The sequence below is a fragment of the Aristolochia californica genome, unplaced genomic scaffold, assembly GCF_029961685.1.
Source record: "Aristolochia californica isolate CCGP_79_NKW_82.1479 unplaced genomic scaffold, dmAriCali1.0.hap1 SCAF_2, whole genome shotgun sequence".
NCBI classification, from domain to species: Eukaryota; Viridiplantae; Streptophyta; class Magnoliopsida; order Piperales; family Aristolochiaceae; genus Aristolochia; species Aristolochia californica.
Genome location: NW_027181881.1, coordinates 2183524 through 2196606, shown reverse-complemented (window position 1 = coordinate 2196606; position 13083 = coordinate 2183524). Strand labels below are relative to the sequence as shown.

Sequence of the window (13083 nt, the reverse complement as noted above, 5' to 3'; positions counted from 1 at the left end):
CAGATGATGTTTCTTCCTGAATTTTTTCTACGTATGAATGATCTACAGACGTGAATCCGAATCCAATCTAGTTACTATACAACTGAAAAACAAAGACCATTTTTACTTATCAAACTTGATCGATTGACCACTTCAACCGTAAATCGAACTGGTCCATAAAATTGATTCAGAAATTTGAAGTGTCACTGCAAAATAAAATTTCGTTGAGGCAACACTCTTTAACGATCCAAGTTAATGAAAATAATGTGTTAGATAATTTTGTGGTTCACCTTGCTGGGATGGATTGTCCTTCGTTTAAAGGGGTAGACTAAGAAGAAAAAGATCAGATTTTTTTAAAAGATATTCGGCTTTAATAAGAATTATGATCTGAACAAAGTTGGGTGTCTGGCTTCAGAGCGAGTCGTGAACTCGGAGCGAGAGGCAGGCGGCTCGGACTACCAGGTGCTTGAGCCTCTCCCTCTTTCTCTCTTTCTCGCTCTCGTAAGTTGTCAGAATACTCTTGATCTTCCCAATCGGTTGGGACGAATTTTCGCCATTTCTCCAAGCGATGGTTGCTCAGTGTCTTCTTCTCCCTTCTTTCTTTCTCCTCCTGTTTCTTCTTCTCTTTCCTCAATCACAAGCGGCTCCGCAAGCTTTCAGGCGCGATCCTGGTCACCCGCAGTGGCATCATAGCGCGTTTCAAGACGTTAGGGATACTGTCCGTACTGATGTCCGCCACATGCTCCATTCTCGCGCTGAGGTTGCTTTTCTCGGCCCCTTTTTTTTTTTTTTTCCCTTTGTAATTCGTTTCTGGACTATCCCAAGATTAACTTGGAATTGCAATTCGGTTGGAGCCAATCTATTGCGCCTGGTTTTGAATAGAGCTATCTTGAAAAAAATGATGAGAGTTGTCATTGCTGTTTTTGTTTTCTATTTTCTCCTGGTACTAAGTTCGAAAATTGATTGGAAAAAAATATTCTCGTCCCCACTATGGTCCTCTCAATCGGTACTAAACTCATTTGGTAACTCCTAAATAAATCGTAATATATCTGTATGTTGATATTTTTTTCTGATTTTTGAATGGGAGATCTTTTTTCTGCGCTAGTCTGCTATTTTTGCACCATATAGATTTTAGTACGTTTTTGCTCCGTGCGCTTGCCCCAACTCTATTTATAGCACTTTACTCAACCTAACGAGCACTTTTTGTGGCACTAAAGTGTGGCTGCTTATATATGGCGTGTGTGCGAAGCCCACTGCCAGTGCAAATGCCTGCTGGATTTGACCGACTGTCTCCATGCTACGGTCATTGGAATTGCAGGATCTGATCAAATGAGACGCTAGAACAGTCATTCTAGTCCTGCAGCTAGTGAGCTGTCTTTCCCACCTTGACTTTATTGGTCGTATAGCATCAACATTGGATCACTATAAATTACCACTCGTTTGCTTTTCTTGAACGAATCCCAGGATTGGGGGTACTATAATCCTCAAGTAAAGACCAGCCTAGCCAACTTTCCGGCGTCAATATACGTTTCAGGCATGGATGATTCTCTTAATCGTTTTGATGATATCAAAAGAGAATTTTTCATATGAAATTGTCTTGTTGTTGTTATAGTTGTCCTCGCCAGTATTCTTTTTAAGGAATGATAACATCAGAAAATTATTCAATATGCTTTAGTGTCTGTCCTTTTTTGAGTTGAATGCTTTTGAAAATCATTACTAACACATTGGTCATTAGTGTTTTTCTGTTATCCTTCAAAAAATGTTTGCCCATTTCCTTACGAGATTCTTCACATTATTATTGTAAGTATTAGAGAAGAATTAGGAGTAGTACCAACAAAACATTGAATCAGACATTGTTGTTTGAGATGATTTGGCATGATGAGAAGGGTTTTGCCATGCCAGTCAGTCTGGCTAGAAATAGATGAAGGCTAAAAATTATATGGATGGGATGGCAAGGAAGCACTCGACAAGTAATAATAGTGGTATCAAATCTGGAGCAGTATGGATGGGGAGGATTCATGTACCAAACCCTGACAAAGCTGGTATATGCTTTTTTTTTTTGTTGTGAAAATAGTTCGTATAAGCTTTGATGGCAATCTTACAGACCCTGATGAAGTTGATATAAGCTTCTTTTTTTTTTTTTTTTTTTTTTGTTGTTGTTGAATATAGTTGGTATAAGCTTTGATGGCGATCTTTACTGGTATAAGCTTTGATGGCAATCTTTACTGGTATAAGCTTTGATGGTGATCTTTAGTTCTTTTTGGCTTAATTTTGAATTTACTGATGTGGGAAATTTGTTTGCAGGTTCCATTTCAGGTTCCTCTTGAAGTTAATATCGTTCTTGTTGGCTTTAATGGTGATGGGGGCTACAGGTTCAAGCTGGATGCCCACAAACTGGAAGATTTTATGAAAAGCAGCTTCCCGACGCATCGCTCTTCATGTCGGGAGACTGGAGAGTTGCTGGATATTGAGCACCATCTAATATATAATGCATTTCCTGTAAGTTTGTGCAAAGTTAATTGATTACTAAAATATTGTTGGTAGTTATTTGTTTGACTGCAACTAGTTAATTTATGGGAGCTTCTATTTTATTCTAGGTGTACTGTACTGGATGACATGTTATTGATTGTCATTCTTATTTGGCTCACTGAAAACATACCTGGGCATTTCGAATCAACTATGTCAGCATATTTTATGTGCTAATTGATTCTCCAAGAATGATGAAAATTTGGGTGATGTAGAGAAATTCAGGATTTCTTAGTTTCACTTAATCAACCCAACATACTCTCTATGTTGAGTCCAGCCTGGAGATCTACCATATGGAATATACTAAATTCCACTCTCATGTCACTGTAAGCTGGTTATAGGATTTTATGCAACAACTGCAGAAAAGTTGCTCAGTTAGTCTAGTGATATTCTCTTTACATCAGGTGCGTCAAGTCGTGAGTTCGAATCGCACCACGCCCCTCTCAAAAAAAAAAAAAATTAAAAAAAAATTGGGTACTAAAAAAATTGGTAATATCCATTAGTTCACCAACAGCACTTTGTCTTAGCTTGACATATTTTGCTGGAATTTTCTTAAGCTCTTTGGTTCTTAGTTACTGATCTAGGAAATTGGTGCAAAGTATGAACCATTCTTTGTTATTAGGTACATCTTATTATTGGCTTCTGCTGATTTTGTTTTTTCTTTGTCAAGGGGATCAATATTCTTGGTGCCTACTGACTTCGCATTAGGATATAACGTATTCTACAGTTAGCTGATTTTCTCAAGGCTGCATTTTTGCTGGGGCAGTTACATGGCTGGTTCCTGGCTAATTTTGGAGGATCCTGTGCCATCTTTTTTCACCCCATAACTCCACATTTCCCACCTGTAACAGTGTTGATATTTTTTCTTAACCCCGTGTAGTTCAACAAATATTTTTATTCTTGTGTTTATATTCTGCTTCATGGCTTGTAAATGTAACTTAGTTATCCTTTCCCAAAAGAAAAGAAAAAAAATGTGCTGTCCTGATTCCTTGGACTGAGGTTTTTCTCTTTTGATATTTTATTTAGGTAACGCCTAAAAAAGAATTGCATAGGCAACAAACTGAGGACAGATACTGAATTGTCTTTCATTTCTCATGGTTTCTCTTCTCTCTTCTTGTAACTTAATCTATTATGTCATTAATGATGATTTTCTTCTATCTTTGTGCAATTTGATTCATAAATTGCTAATTATAGGCAGGTCAACCAGAATTAATTGCTCTTGAAAAGGCACTGAAGGATGCCATGGTTCCTGCTGGAACATCTAGAGAGGTTAAGTCTTGTAGAACCTTACAAAGTTGATTCACTCTATAATCCTTATGAACCTTGATAAAATCCATTATTCTTGTGAAGTAAAATTTCTGCTTTTCTAATTTCAGACTGACTATGGGAGAGAGGTACCTCTGTTTGAGGTGGAGGCAGCAACTGTGGAACCCATTTTTGAGAAGCTGTACTCCTACATCTTTGAGATGGATCTTGGATACTCTCCCAAGGAGACTGATAAGCCTGATCCTAGTGTGATTTTTATTGTCAATTTTGATAAGGTGCTCTCTTAAATTTTTATTTCTGTAGAAAAAGTAAATGCATAATTAAAAGATTATTAACTGTTTATTGTTGTTGCACGGAATGTATAAACTATTTTCAGAGAAATAGTACCTAAGCTGCAGAAGTATTTTTGTCTTATTGTTATGATTGCTTCCTTGCACTGCTCTCTCTTGCAGGTGAGAATGGACCCTAGGAACAAGGACATTGATCTTGAGAGTATAATGTACAGCAAAATTGAGGGGCTTACATTGGAAGAGCTGAAGAAACAAGAAGGAGACTACATCTACCGTTATCGCTACCAGGGAGGTGGAGCATCTCAAGTTTGGTTGGGCTTTGGCAGGTACATAGTTTGACACGTTCTTGTAGTTTATGAGTGGAAAGCAGAAAACAAAATGATTCTTTTGTGAATTACTGTATTAGTTTGTTGAGTCTGCATATCAATAGGTCATGTTTCTGCATATTTTTCTCATGTTTTGTTTATAATCCACTCTATACAGGTTTGTTGTCATTGACCTTTCATCAGGTCCCTGTACCTATGGAAAAATCGAAACAGAGGAAGGAAGTGTCAGTTATAGAACAGTCCCACGATTGTCGAATTTATTCTTCCCAAGGGGTTCAACTGCTGTTAGTGGTGAGCTCAGTTTCTCTCATGATATTTTCATGGGACAGCTCGCAGCACTGATCTCAACCTCGATTGAACATGTTATAGCTCCTGATGTGAGGTAACTTGTCTTTACAAGTTTATTAAGAGGCTTTCATCACTGTATGTCACTGTTTGAGTTGAGAATAGAAAAATCTTCATGTCATTAACATTTTATGAATCAAAATTAATTGGTAAATGTTGCTTCCTCATCAAAGTCAAAGAAATTCCAGGGTTTCATGACTTGGCGAGTTTCCTCATGACTCGAACGAGTGAAGTTTGATTTGGCTAGTTCCTGACATGGCGACTTGTCTCATGACTTCATTCAAATTGTATTTGGTTTTTGTAATTCTCCATTATGAAATTCTCATCATTGAAAATAAAAAAACTGTTGGTTTGAAAGATTTAGCGATAAGCCTCTTAAATAGCTAGTTATTTTCGGATGGAGTGCATCCAACTTTAACAGTTTTAAATAATTTAGCTAGCTTAATGATGTCTTTATATGATGCTAAGATAAGCTTTCATCCCAAAATACACTCAAAATGAGGTTAGCACTTCTCATGATAAGGATATGTATCGACTGAACCATTTCTCATAAAGCAATATGCGGAATTGCTAACACTGAAAATAACATACTATGATCACTTCTACCACTCCTATAGTGAAACTATGTGAGAGGGAAACTGAATTACTCATTACCCATAAGAATAATGACCAAGATGCCCTTGGGTTACACATCAGCCAATATAATACAAGTGTTACATAAACGAGTTAGTTTTAGCTTTTATTTACTCTGTATTTTTTTTGGAGGTGTCTTGGATTATGATCTAAGTCACTGTTTCTATATCCAAGGACATGTCTTAGATTTTTGGATGCCTGGTATGCGTTAGTTTTTGTTTGTGCTTTTTAATAGCTTGATTGAAAATCCATTTTTTAAAAAAAGTAGTTTGGTTGAAAGTTGGGCATTCTAACAAAAATAGTAGTTTCAATTTTTTCCATCTTGAAAGGCTAATGTCTCTATTATTATTCTTTTAAAGTATTAACATAGTCTCATATTGTTATGCTTGTTTTGTTGTTTTGGATTCTGGACCCAGGTTCGAAACTGTTGACTTGGCAACAAGATTACTTGTGCCTATCATTGTTCTACAAAATCATAATCGATACAACATCCTCTCAGCTGGTCATAATTACAGTATTGATATTCCAGCCATTGAAAGTGAGGTAATATATCACTGCACATGTTCTTTGTCTGGTCTGCATAAAATAAATGAGTGGCAATGGTTACTTACTCTGATTGCACATTTCTGCTCCTTTTACCCATTATTTGGTTGATTTCATCAATGGGATTATTCCAATCTTCCATACAGACATACCTTGATTACTAATAGAATTGCATTTTTTTCTTTATTGTTGTAAGCGTGAAGATTCATTTACTTGTTTATTTACTACAGAGAATGATGCGTTAGGAATAGGAAACCAATTGTCATTCAAAAATGATACCAATTACTGGTGTAAGTAAATGATATGCCTGGTAGATTGAGTTCAAGACTAACCTAAGAGCTCATGATAACCTTTCTGACTCTAGATCAGCGGAAGAGGCAAGATGGGGAAACTATGGATGGATTTGGCTTGGTCGAATTATTTATTCAGCCTTTTAGTGCTTTTTCTTCAGAATGATGGGCTGAACTACATCGCTGCACCTCATATGTCCTCTTTCCATTAATTAAATAGGATTATAGGTATAAATATGTGTATACATTTATATATAAATATACATAGGAAAGTGTATTTGCATATAATAATATAAAATGCTTTCAACAGTCATTATCAATTAATTTAAAGTGAAATACTGGTCCACAGATGTGACAACTATAATACTTTAATGATGTTCATGCATGAACACATGACAACTGCTGAATGCTTTGACATGGAAAAAGAAGATGATATAAAATTCCTGTTATTTGATCCTATTCGTATAGTCCAATTCATGGATGAGAGTTTTGGTTCTTATTGACAATAATATTTTTTACCAAAATCAATATTCTTTCAATTCTTTTTTTTATATTAGTCATTAAACACAAAAGTTCAGCAGATTATTCTGATGAGGTGGATGAAATTTTCTCTTTAGGTGAAGAAGATGGTTCATGCTAGTCAAGAAGTCGTAATTGTTGGAGGTTCTCATGTGTTGCATCATCATGAAAAGCTAGCAATTGCAGTGTCAAAAGCTATGCGAGGGCATTCACTCCAAGAAACAAAAAATGATGGGCGTTTCCATGTCCATACCAAGACATACTTGGATGGTGCCATTCTCAAAGAGGTACCATGATTTCTGGTTTTGCTGATTCAAATGAAACTCAATAATATGGCTTACATATGGTCATTCCAATTGTTCAATCCCATTCTGTTTCTCCACTATGATTTATGACATGAATGATGCAAGCATGAAACCACCACTTCAGAGGTGTCGTGAATTGTGTTTTTAGACTACCCCTGAATCCATTCCTTGGAAGCTATGTGCTTGATCTCAGCCATAATGAGTGAAGGACTGTTTTTGGTCAATTTTTTATTTTCACAGGCATATAAATGTCATTTTCTATTTTGCTTTACTGGATCCTCATTGTACTGATTTGATATTGAATTCATGTACCGCAGCTTCTTTGTATCATAATGTGAGAAGTTCTTTTTTTTTTTCTGATTTCTATTGTGTTCAATAGTCAATACTAAATTTTATGTACTATAGCTTCTTTGTATCATAATGTGAAAAATTCCTTTTCTTTTAATTTTGATGGTGTTCAATAGACATTTTCTAATTCCTGATATCACTAGTTAAAAGAATAATATGCTGTATTTAGCTAATGACAGCAGGCATTGGAAATTTGTACATTTACTGATATCCAAATGTTGAACCTTGATTTTCTCTTTGGCATTGTGGTGCAGACCCTAGGTTACAATCAGGAAATAATGACACTAATAGCTTTACTCACAGCTATATTATTTAACAAAATAATATGCTGCATTTAGTTAATGACAACAATCTTTGAAAATTTGTACAGTTACTGATTTTCAGATGTTGAACCTTGATCTTCTCTTTGGCGTTGCGGTGTAGAGTCTAGTTTACAATCAGGAACTCATGACACTAATAGCTTACTCACTATAGCAGTCACTGCAATGCTTTTAGCTGCTGAAGGATTATTTATCATCATTTTTTTCTCAACATTTAAATCTGCAGGAAATGGAGCGCTCTGCTGATGTGCTTGCTGCTGGTCTGTTAGATGTTGCTGATCCCTCCCTCTCTAGTAAATTTTTTCTCCGCCAGGTTAGTACTGCAGTTATCTATCTTAATTTCTGATTCAGAATAGTCTTTTTGCTCCTATCTTATTTATTAAGAAAAAAGAAAATTATAATAGGTTCTTCTACTCATGATAAGCCTAAATTATATGTATTATTTTCAGCACTGGATGGATGAATCTGAAGGTTCAGAGGATTCAATCATCAAACATCGACCCATTTGGGCAACTTACAGCTCTAAGCTGAGCAACAAGAATAAGAAGAGGATTGGGAAAATGAATCAGGGAAATTTGTTTCGGACTTATGGTACCAGAGTGATTCCAGTGTGAGCATCTCATTCATAATTTCCTTCACTAGCCTGCTGAGAGGATATCAAATGATGGACTACTTCATTTCAAAAACAAAATATGATGGACTCTACTCTGTTCAATTGAATATTTCTTTGGTTTTTGCTCAGTTAGGCCATACTGTACTAAATATTTTCTTCTTTCACAGCTGATGTTGTTTTTCCTACATCTTTTAATTTGCATCGTTTTTTTATTTTTTTGAAAATCATCTTTTTGTTGCAAACTGCAAAATACAAAGTCTTCATCTAAAAGGTCTCTCACTGCGAATGAAATTTTTATTAATGTCTAAGGTTATCAAGTGAATTATTCTTAAATCTCTTACTTCATGATGATCGTTGTTTATCAAATACTGGCATATAAATCACCCATTGAAAGTATATATGATATCACATATTGGATCAACCTGGGCAGCTTTGTGTTGTCATTGGCGGATGTTGACTCCAACCTCCTTATGGAAGATGAAAGTCTCTTATGGACAAGTAAAGATGTTGTCATCGTCCTTCAGCATGAAAATGAAAAAATTCCATTAAGGTACACTGACTTCATTTTCTAGTTTGAGTGGATTACTTTATTAAGTATTTTTAAGCATCCTTAATTCTAACCTCAAGTAACATTTTGAATTTTTTGGAATTTGTGGATTTTTTCTAGAGCTACTCTCTTGTTGTTTTGCAGCAAACAATGTAATTATTTTTATCAGCAATGAAATGTCTGGCTACAAGCATTATAACTTGGAACCAGAAATCATCTTTGCACATTACATTCTCAGATCCTGATAAAACTTTCCTCAGCCAGATGTTATCTCCAAATTTAATCTCTCTCTCTCTCTCTCTCTCTCTCTACCTAAACTTGTATGCACACACTGATTCCACTGGGGATTTCCCATGTCTCCAAAATTTTCAGATTCTCTCTTTCTCTCTCTCTCTACCTAAACTTGTATGCACACACTGATTCCACTGGGAATTTTCCATGTCTCCAAAATTTTCAGATTCCCTCTCTCTCTCTCTACCTAAACTTGTATGCACACACTGATTCCACTGGGGATTTCCCATGTCTCCAAAATTTTCAGATTCTCATAGTTTACAAAATCTAAGCTGACTCAACTTCCCTTACACAAAGATATTCCTATATGTGACTGAATGATTGGTTTGCTTTTTTCTGAGAAGTCAATATTCCTAGTTACTTCTTTGCTTCTAGCAGCTTTGATCTCCATTAATGTGCTTTCTGTAACAGTTATGTTTCAGAAAAAGAGAGAAGATATGCAGTCCCTTCACAAGCACAGCGCCATATTGTAGCTGGACTCGCTTCTGCTGTTGGGGGTCTGAGTGCACCTTATGAGAAAGCCTCACATGTACATGAAAGGCCAGTCATGAACTGGCTTTGGGCATCAGGCTGTCATCCATTTGGACCGTTCTCAAATGTTTCTGTTATCAGCCAAATGCTTCAGGATGTTGCGTTGGTATAAACCTGCTCTTATTCTTAGTCTATTATGAAAAGAATGTTGTCATTTCCTGCATCTCATAACCTACGATTCTGCTGCAACATTTAAAAAATGATTCTAATACGTTGCAAGGTGCAGTTGTATTGTTGCAGTAGATGGTGCTCCTTGTCTGTCTAATATTGTTTACATTGAAGAGTTTTAGGGTATTCTTTTTTTTGTGAAGGATCAGGAGGGCACCATGAGTCCATATACTGGACAAGTGAGCTGTTTAAAAGATGGAGCTTTGATCTGTCTTATTCATAAAATTTTCTAGCTATAAAAATTAAAAAAACGATTTTCTAGCAATTCCTTCTCAGATAATTTCTTCTTTTGGTAGGTTACTGATATGATGTTTAACCAGTTAACCATCTATACTGTCTGGTGCTTAAAGATTGTAGAAATGAAAAGGACTGTTCTCTTGGAACTAAAAGAATGAATAGTAGGTTTTACATGAATGTGGCTTCTTCTGAGTCTCACAGTTTATCTTGTTCCTGTTATTTCTGTCACCTGTGGGTCCTACAATGTGATGATTTATTTATTTATTTTTTTGGGTAATTTATAAGTCAATACACATCCTTGGATCTCTCCCAGAAAGCACACTTTCAAGAAAAATGAAAATTCTGAGAATGCAGTAAATGGTACAGTACTATATGAAGCTGTGGAGACTTGGGCTGTGGCTCAGTGGTGTCATGGGCGATTTGCTAGTATGAAGTCTTATGTTTGAGCCTTGCTAGGCGTGGGGGTTCTGGTTATAAACCTGCTGCAACTGATTACCCATAAACGATGGACAAAAAAAAACAAAACACTGTAGCTTATTTGGAATAGGTATTCCTGAAGCTCTCCTTTTTCTTGCAGAGAACTACAATCTATGCTCGTGTTGATTCTGCACTCCGTAAAATACGGGATACCTCAGAGGTATTTGGATTTGTAATAATGTTTTTTTCTGGATTAGAAATATAATCCAAATTTGACTCCGAAAAATTAAAACTATTTCATCTGTGATCTCTAATGCAGACTGTTCAGGCTTTTGCTAGCCAGTACCTGAAAACATCTCTTGGTGAGCCAGTGAAGGGCAAAAAGACGAAGACAACAGCTGAATTATGGATAGAGAAGTTCTACAAGAAAACGACAAACCTACCAGAGCCTTTTCCTCATGAGTTGGTTGAACAATTAGAACAATATTTGGATGTAAGTTCTGTTCCTATAATGATAAATTAATCAAAAGTAAGTTTATTTCATTTTTGAAAAATTAATTTTCCCCTTTTTGTTTAATAAGAGTCCTTGTTCCATGTTTGTTGTGAAGAACCTTGAAGAGCAACTTGTGGATCTATCTTCTTTACTATATGATCATCGGCTAGAGGATGCACACTTGAACAGTTCAGAAATCCTCCAAAACACTATATATACCCAGCAGTGAGTATGCGCTACAAGCATGTAGCTCCAGTATGCATCTTTGCTCGTAAAATTTCAACTTAATGTCTTTTTTATTTTGTGGATTGGGCCTCTGGCTGAGTAGCCACTTGGGGGGTTTCTATTGTGATGTCTTTTGGTTCAACATGCAAAAATATAAATTCTCTTTTCATCATTCATTTCCTTTTTGTCCTTTTTTCTCTGCTTGACAGACATGTAGACCGTATTTTGGCTATGGAGAGGGAGAAGATGAGATGTTGTGAAGTCGAATACAGGATCCCCGTGCAAACCTCCCAAACCTTCATCTATGGGGGTATCCTTATTGCGGGATTTTTTGTATACTTCCTGGTCATATTCTTTTCATCGCCAGTTCGCTGATCAGGGATCTGCTGACATGGATTTGGAAAGTGTTCCCCTCCTGTTGGTGAGCTACTTCCCTGAATATTTATTGGAATTTGTTTTGTTTATCGTTGTGAACTGAGATCCATCTAAGAACATGGGAGCGGCCACTGGCGAATGGAAGGCTCCTGTCGGTGGTTTGCATGGTTCGTTCGACCCTTTCTTCGTGGATTGAACTAGCTACTCTCATTCAGCTTTTCCTCCCTTACTGACGTGTTTGTCTTATCCCTCTGGTCTTTTATTTTCCTGATGACTCTGATTGCTTTTGCAGTCCTCAAACCATGACTTGCTTTTATCAGTCAAGATACTAGATCAATTGTGGCTTAAGAGATATATCATGTGATGGGTCTGCTATGACAGGAAAGCGGATTTTAGTTGCTTCATCGGACCAGACAACTGTAGGATATTTTTCATCTGGCTATACTCCATTTGTACGAGACAGATAGAAGCATTTGTATCTGTACATTCCTTTCACCAAAATATTTTCACTTCAATGAGGTACAATTTGAACAGTTAGGTTCAACCATCTCACATTTTCTCTCGACTATCTTTTGCCTCTCCCTTTGACTAGTTAGTTAATCATGCAATGGGAGAAATCACTTGGCTTGACTATTTCTTTATTTCATAAGAACACATCACTTTGTCATCTTTATGTAATGTGAAATAGTGCTAATTTTTTTGTTACAACTATGATGTCACGATTCAATTATTGTCTCTTTTGCTTAAATGGTACTTTCTTACAATGTCATATGTGAATTATGCTCTAATTTGATTTTAGCAACTATAATCTGTTTCATATTAATTGGTTTTATCATGATTTTAAATTGGTCCCATGCTTGAGTTGGCCTTAAAACCAGTGTACTCAAATTGACTGATCAGTCAGATAAAGCTTTCTAGGTCATGCATTTTGCATCATTGTTTTTTGCTCGGAGCCCAGTGCGTATCATCATCCAACTTACACTCAAAAACACAAAATATTGGGGGCACATAAAAAATCCAATTTATAATTCAATTCCCGTTCCGGATCCTCAGTGAAATAATGCTTAAGATTTTCATCAGAAAGAAAATCAGGTCTCAAAGATTACATGCCATCATAGGATCCAAGAACAACGTAAAACCCCGACAACAAGGAAAAAAAAAAGTTCAAACAGAGATTGAAGAGTTTGAAATTCATAAGAATAGTCTACGCTGCACTTGTTGATACCAAGGCACAGCGACTCAACTGATTCCTGCCATGAAATGTTAGCCCTCTTCCTTCGAAACGATGGAAACCCTAACCTTCACGCGCGAGGTAGAGGAAGAGATCCATCGGAAGGCTTCACAGAGAAAACACGATCAAAACACATCCTGCGAGAACTTTCAAAATATCAACTGGGAGTAAAAATCTTCGAAATCACTGCTTAATGTATTCTCTTCCACTCCTCTGCCCGCGCCAGAACGATTGCGAGCTGGTTCCTCCCGCAAGTTATATGGTG

The 13083-nt window shown here is 36.4% G+C and overlaps 1 protein-coding gene and 2 non-coding genes across 3 annotated transcripts; 1 reads left to right on the top strand and 2 right to left on the bottom strand.

The window, feature by feature from the left end:
* The first annotated feature begins 436 nt into the window (after positions 1-436).
* Positions 437-12301, top strand: LOC137956719 (uncharacterized). The gene is made up of 17 exons (XM_068804311.1): positions 437-739; positions 2284-2478; positions 3700-3774; positions 3882-4046; positions 4224-4387; positions 4545-4769; positions 5782-5908; positions 6816-7004; positions 7917-8003; positions 8140-8300; positions 8734-8853; positions 9553-9778; positions 10655-10714; positions 10814-10987; positions 11103-11212; positions 11422-11633; positions 11880-12301. The coding sequence occupies exons 1-16, from the start codon at positions 548-550 to the stop codon at positions 11585-11587; spliced, it is 2436 nt and encodes an 811-aa protein (XP_068660412.1). The 5' UTR covers positions 437-547; the 3' UTR covers positions 11588-11633; positions 11880-12301.
* Positions 12302-12484: 183 nt separating this feature from the next.
* On the bottom strand, positions 12485-12562 carry LOC137957398 (small nucleolar RNA snoR118). The gene has a single exon (XR_011113366.1). It is a non-coding gene; the product is annotated as a small nucleolar RNA snoR118 (small nucleolar RNA).
* A 70-nt stretch (positions 12563-12632) lies between these two features.
* On the bottom strand, positions 12633-12707 carry LOC137957388 (small nucleolar RNA R66). The gene has a single exon (XR_011113357.1). It is a non-coding gene; the product is annotated as a small nucleolar RNA R66 (small nucleolar RNA).
* Between the last annotated feature and the right edge of the window lie 376 nt (positions 12708-13083).

Coding starts and splice junctions, on each gene's coding strand:
- LOC137956719 (XM_068804311.1), top strand. CDS start 548: ATGGTTGCTCAGTGTCTTCTTCTCCCTTCTTTCTTTCTCCTCCTGTTT. Junction 4,047..4,223: donor TTATTGTCAATTTTGATAAG/GTGCTCTCTTAA, acceptor TCTCTCTTGCAG/GTGAGAATGGACCCTAGGAA. Junction 8,004..8,139: donor GTAAATTTTTTCTCCGCCAG/GTTAGTACTGCA, acceptor TATTATTTTCAG/CACTGGATGGATGAATCTGA.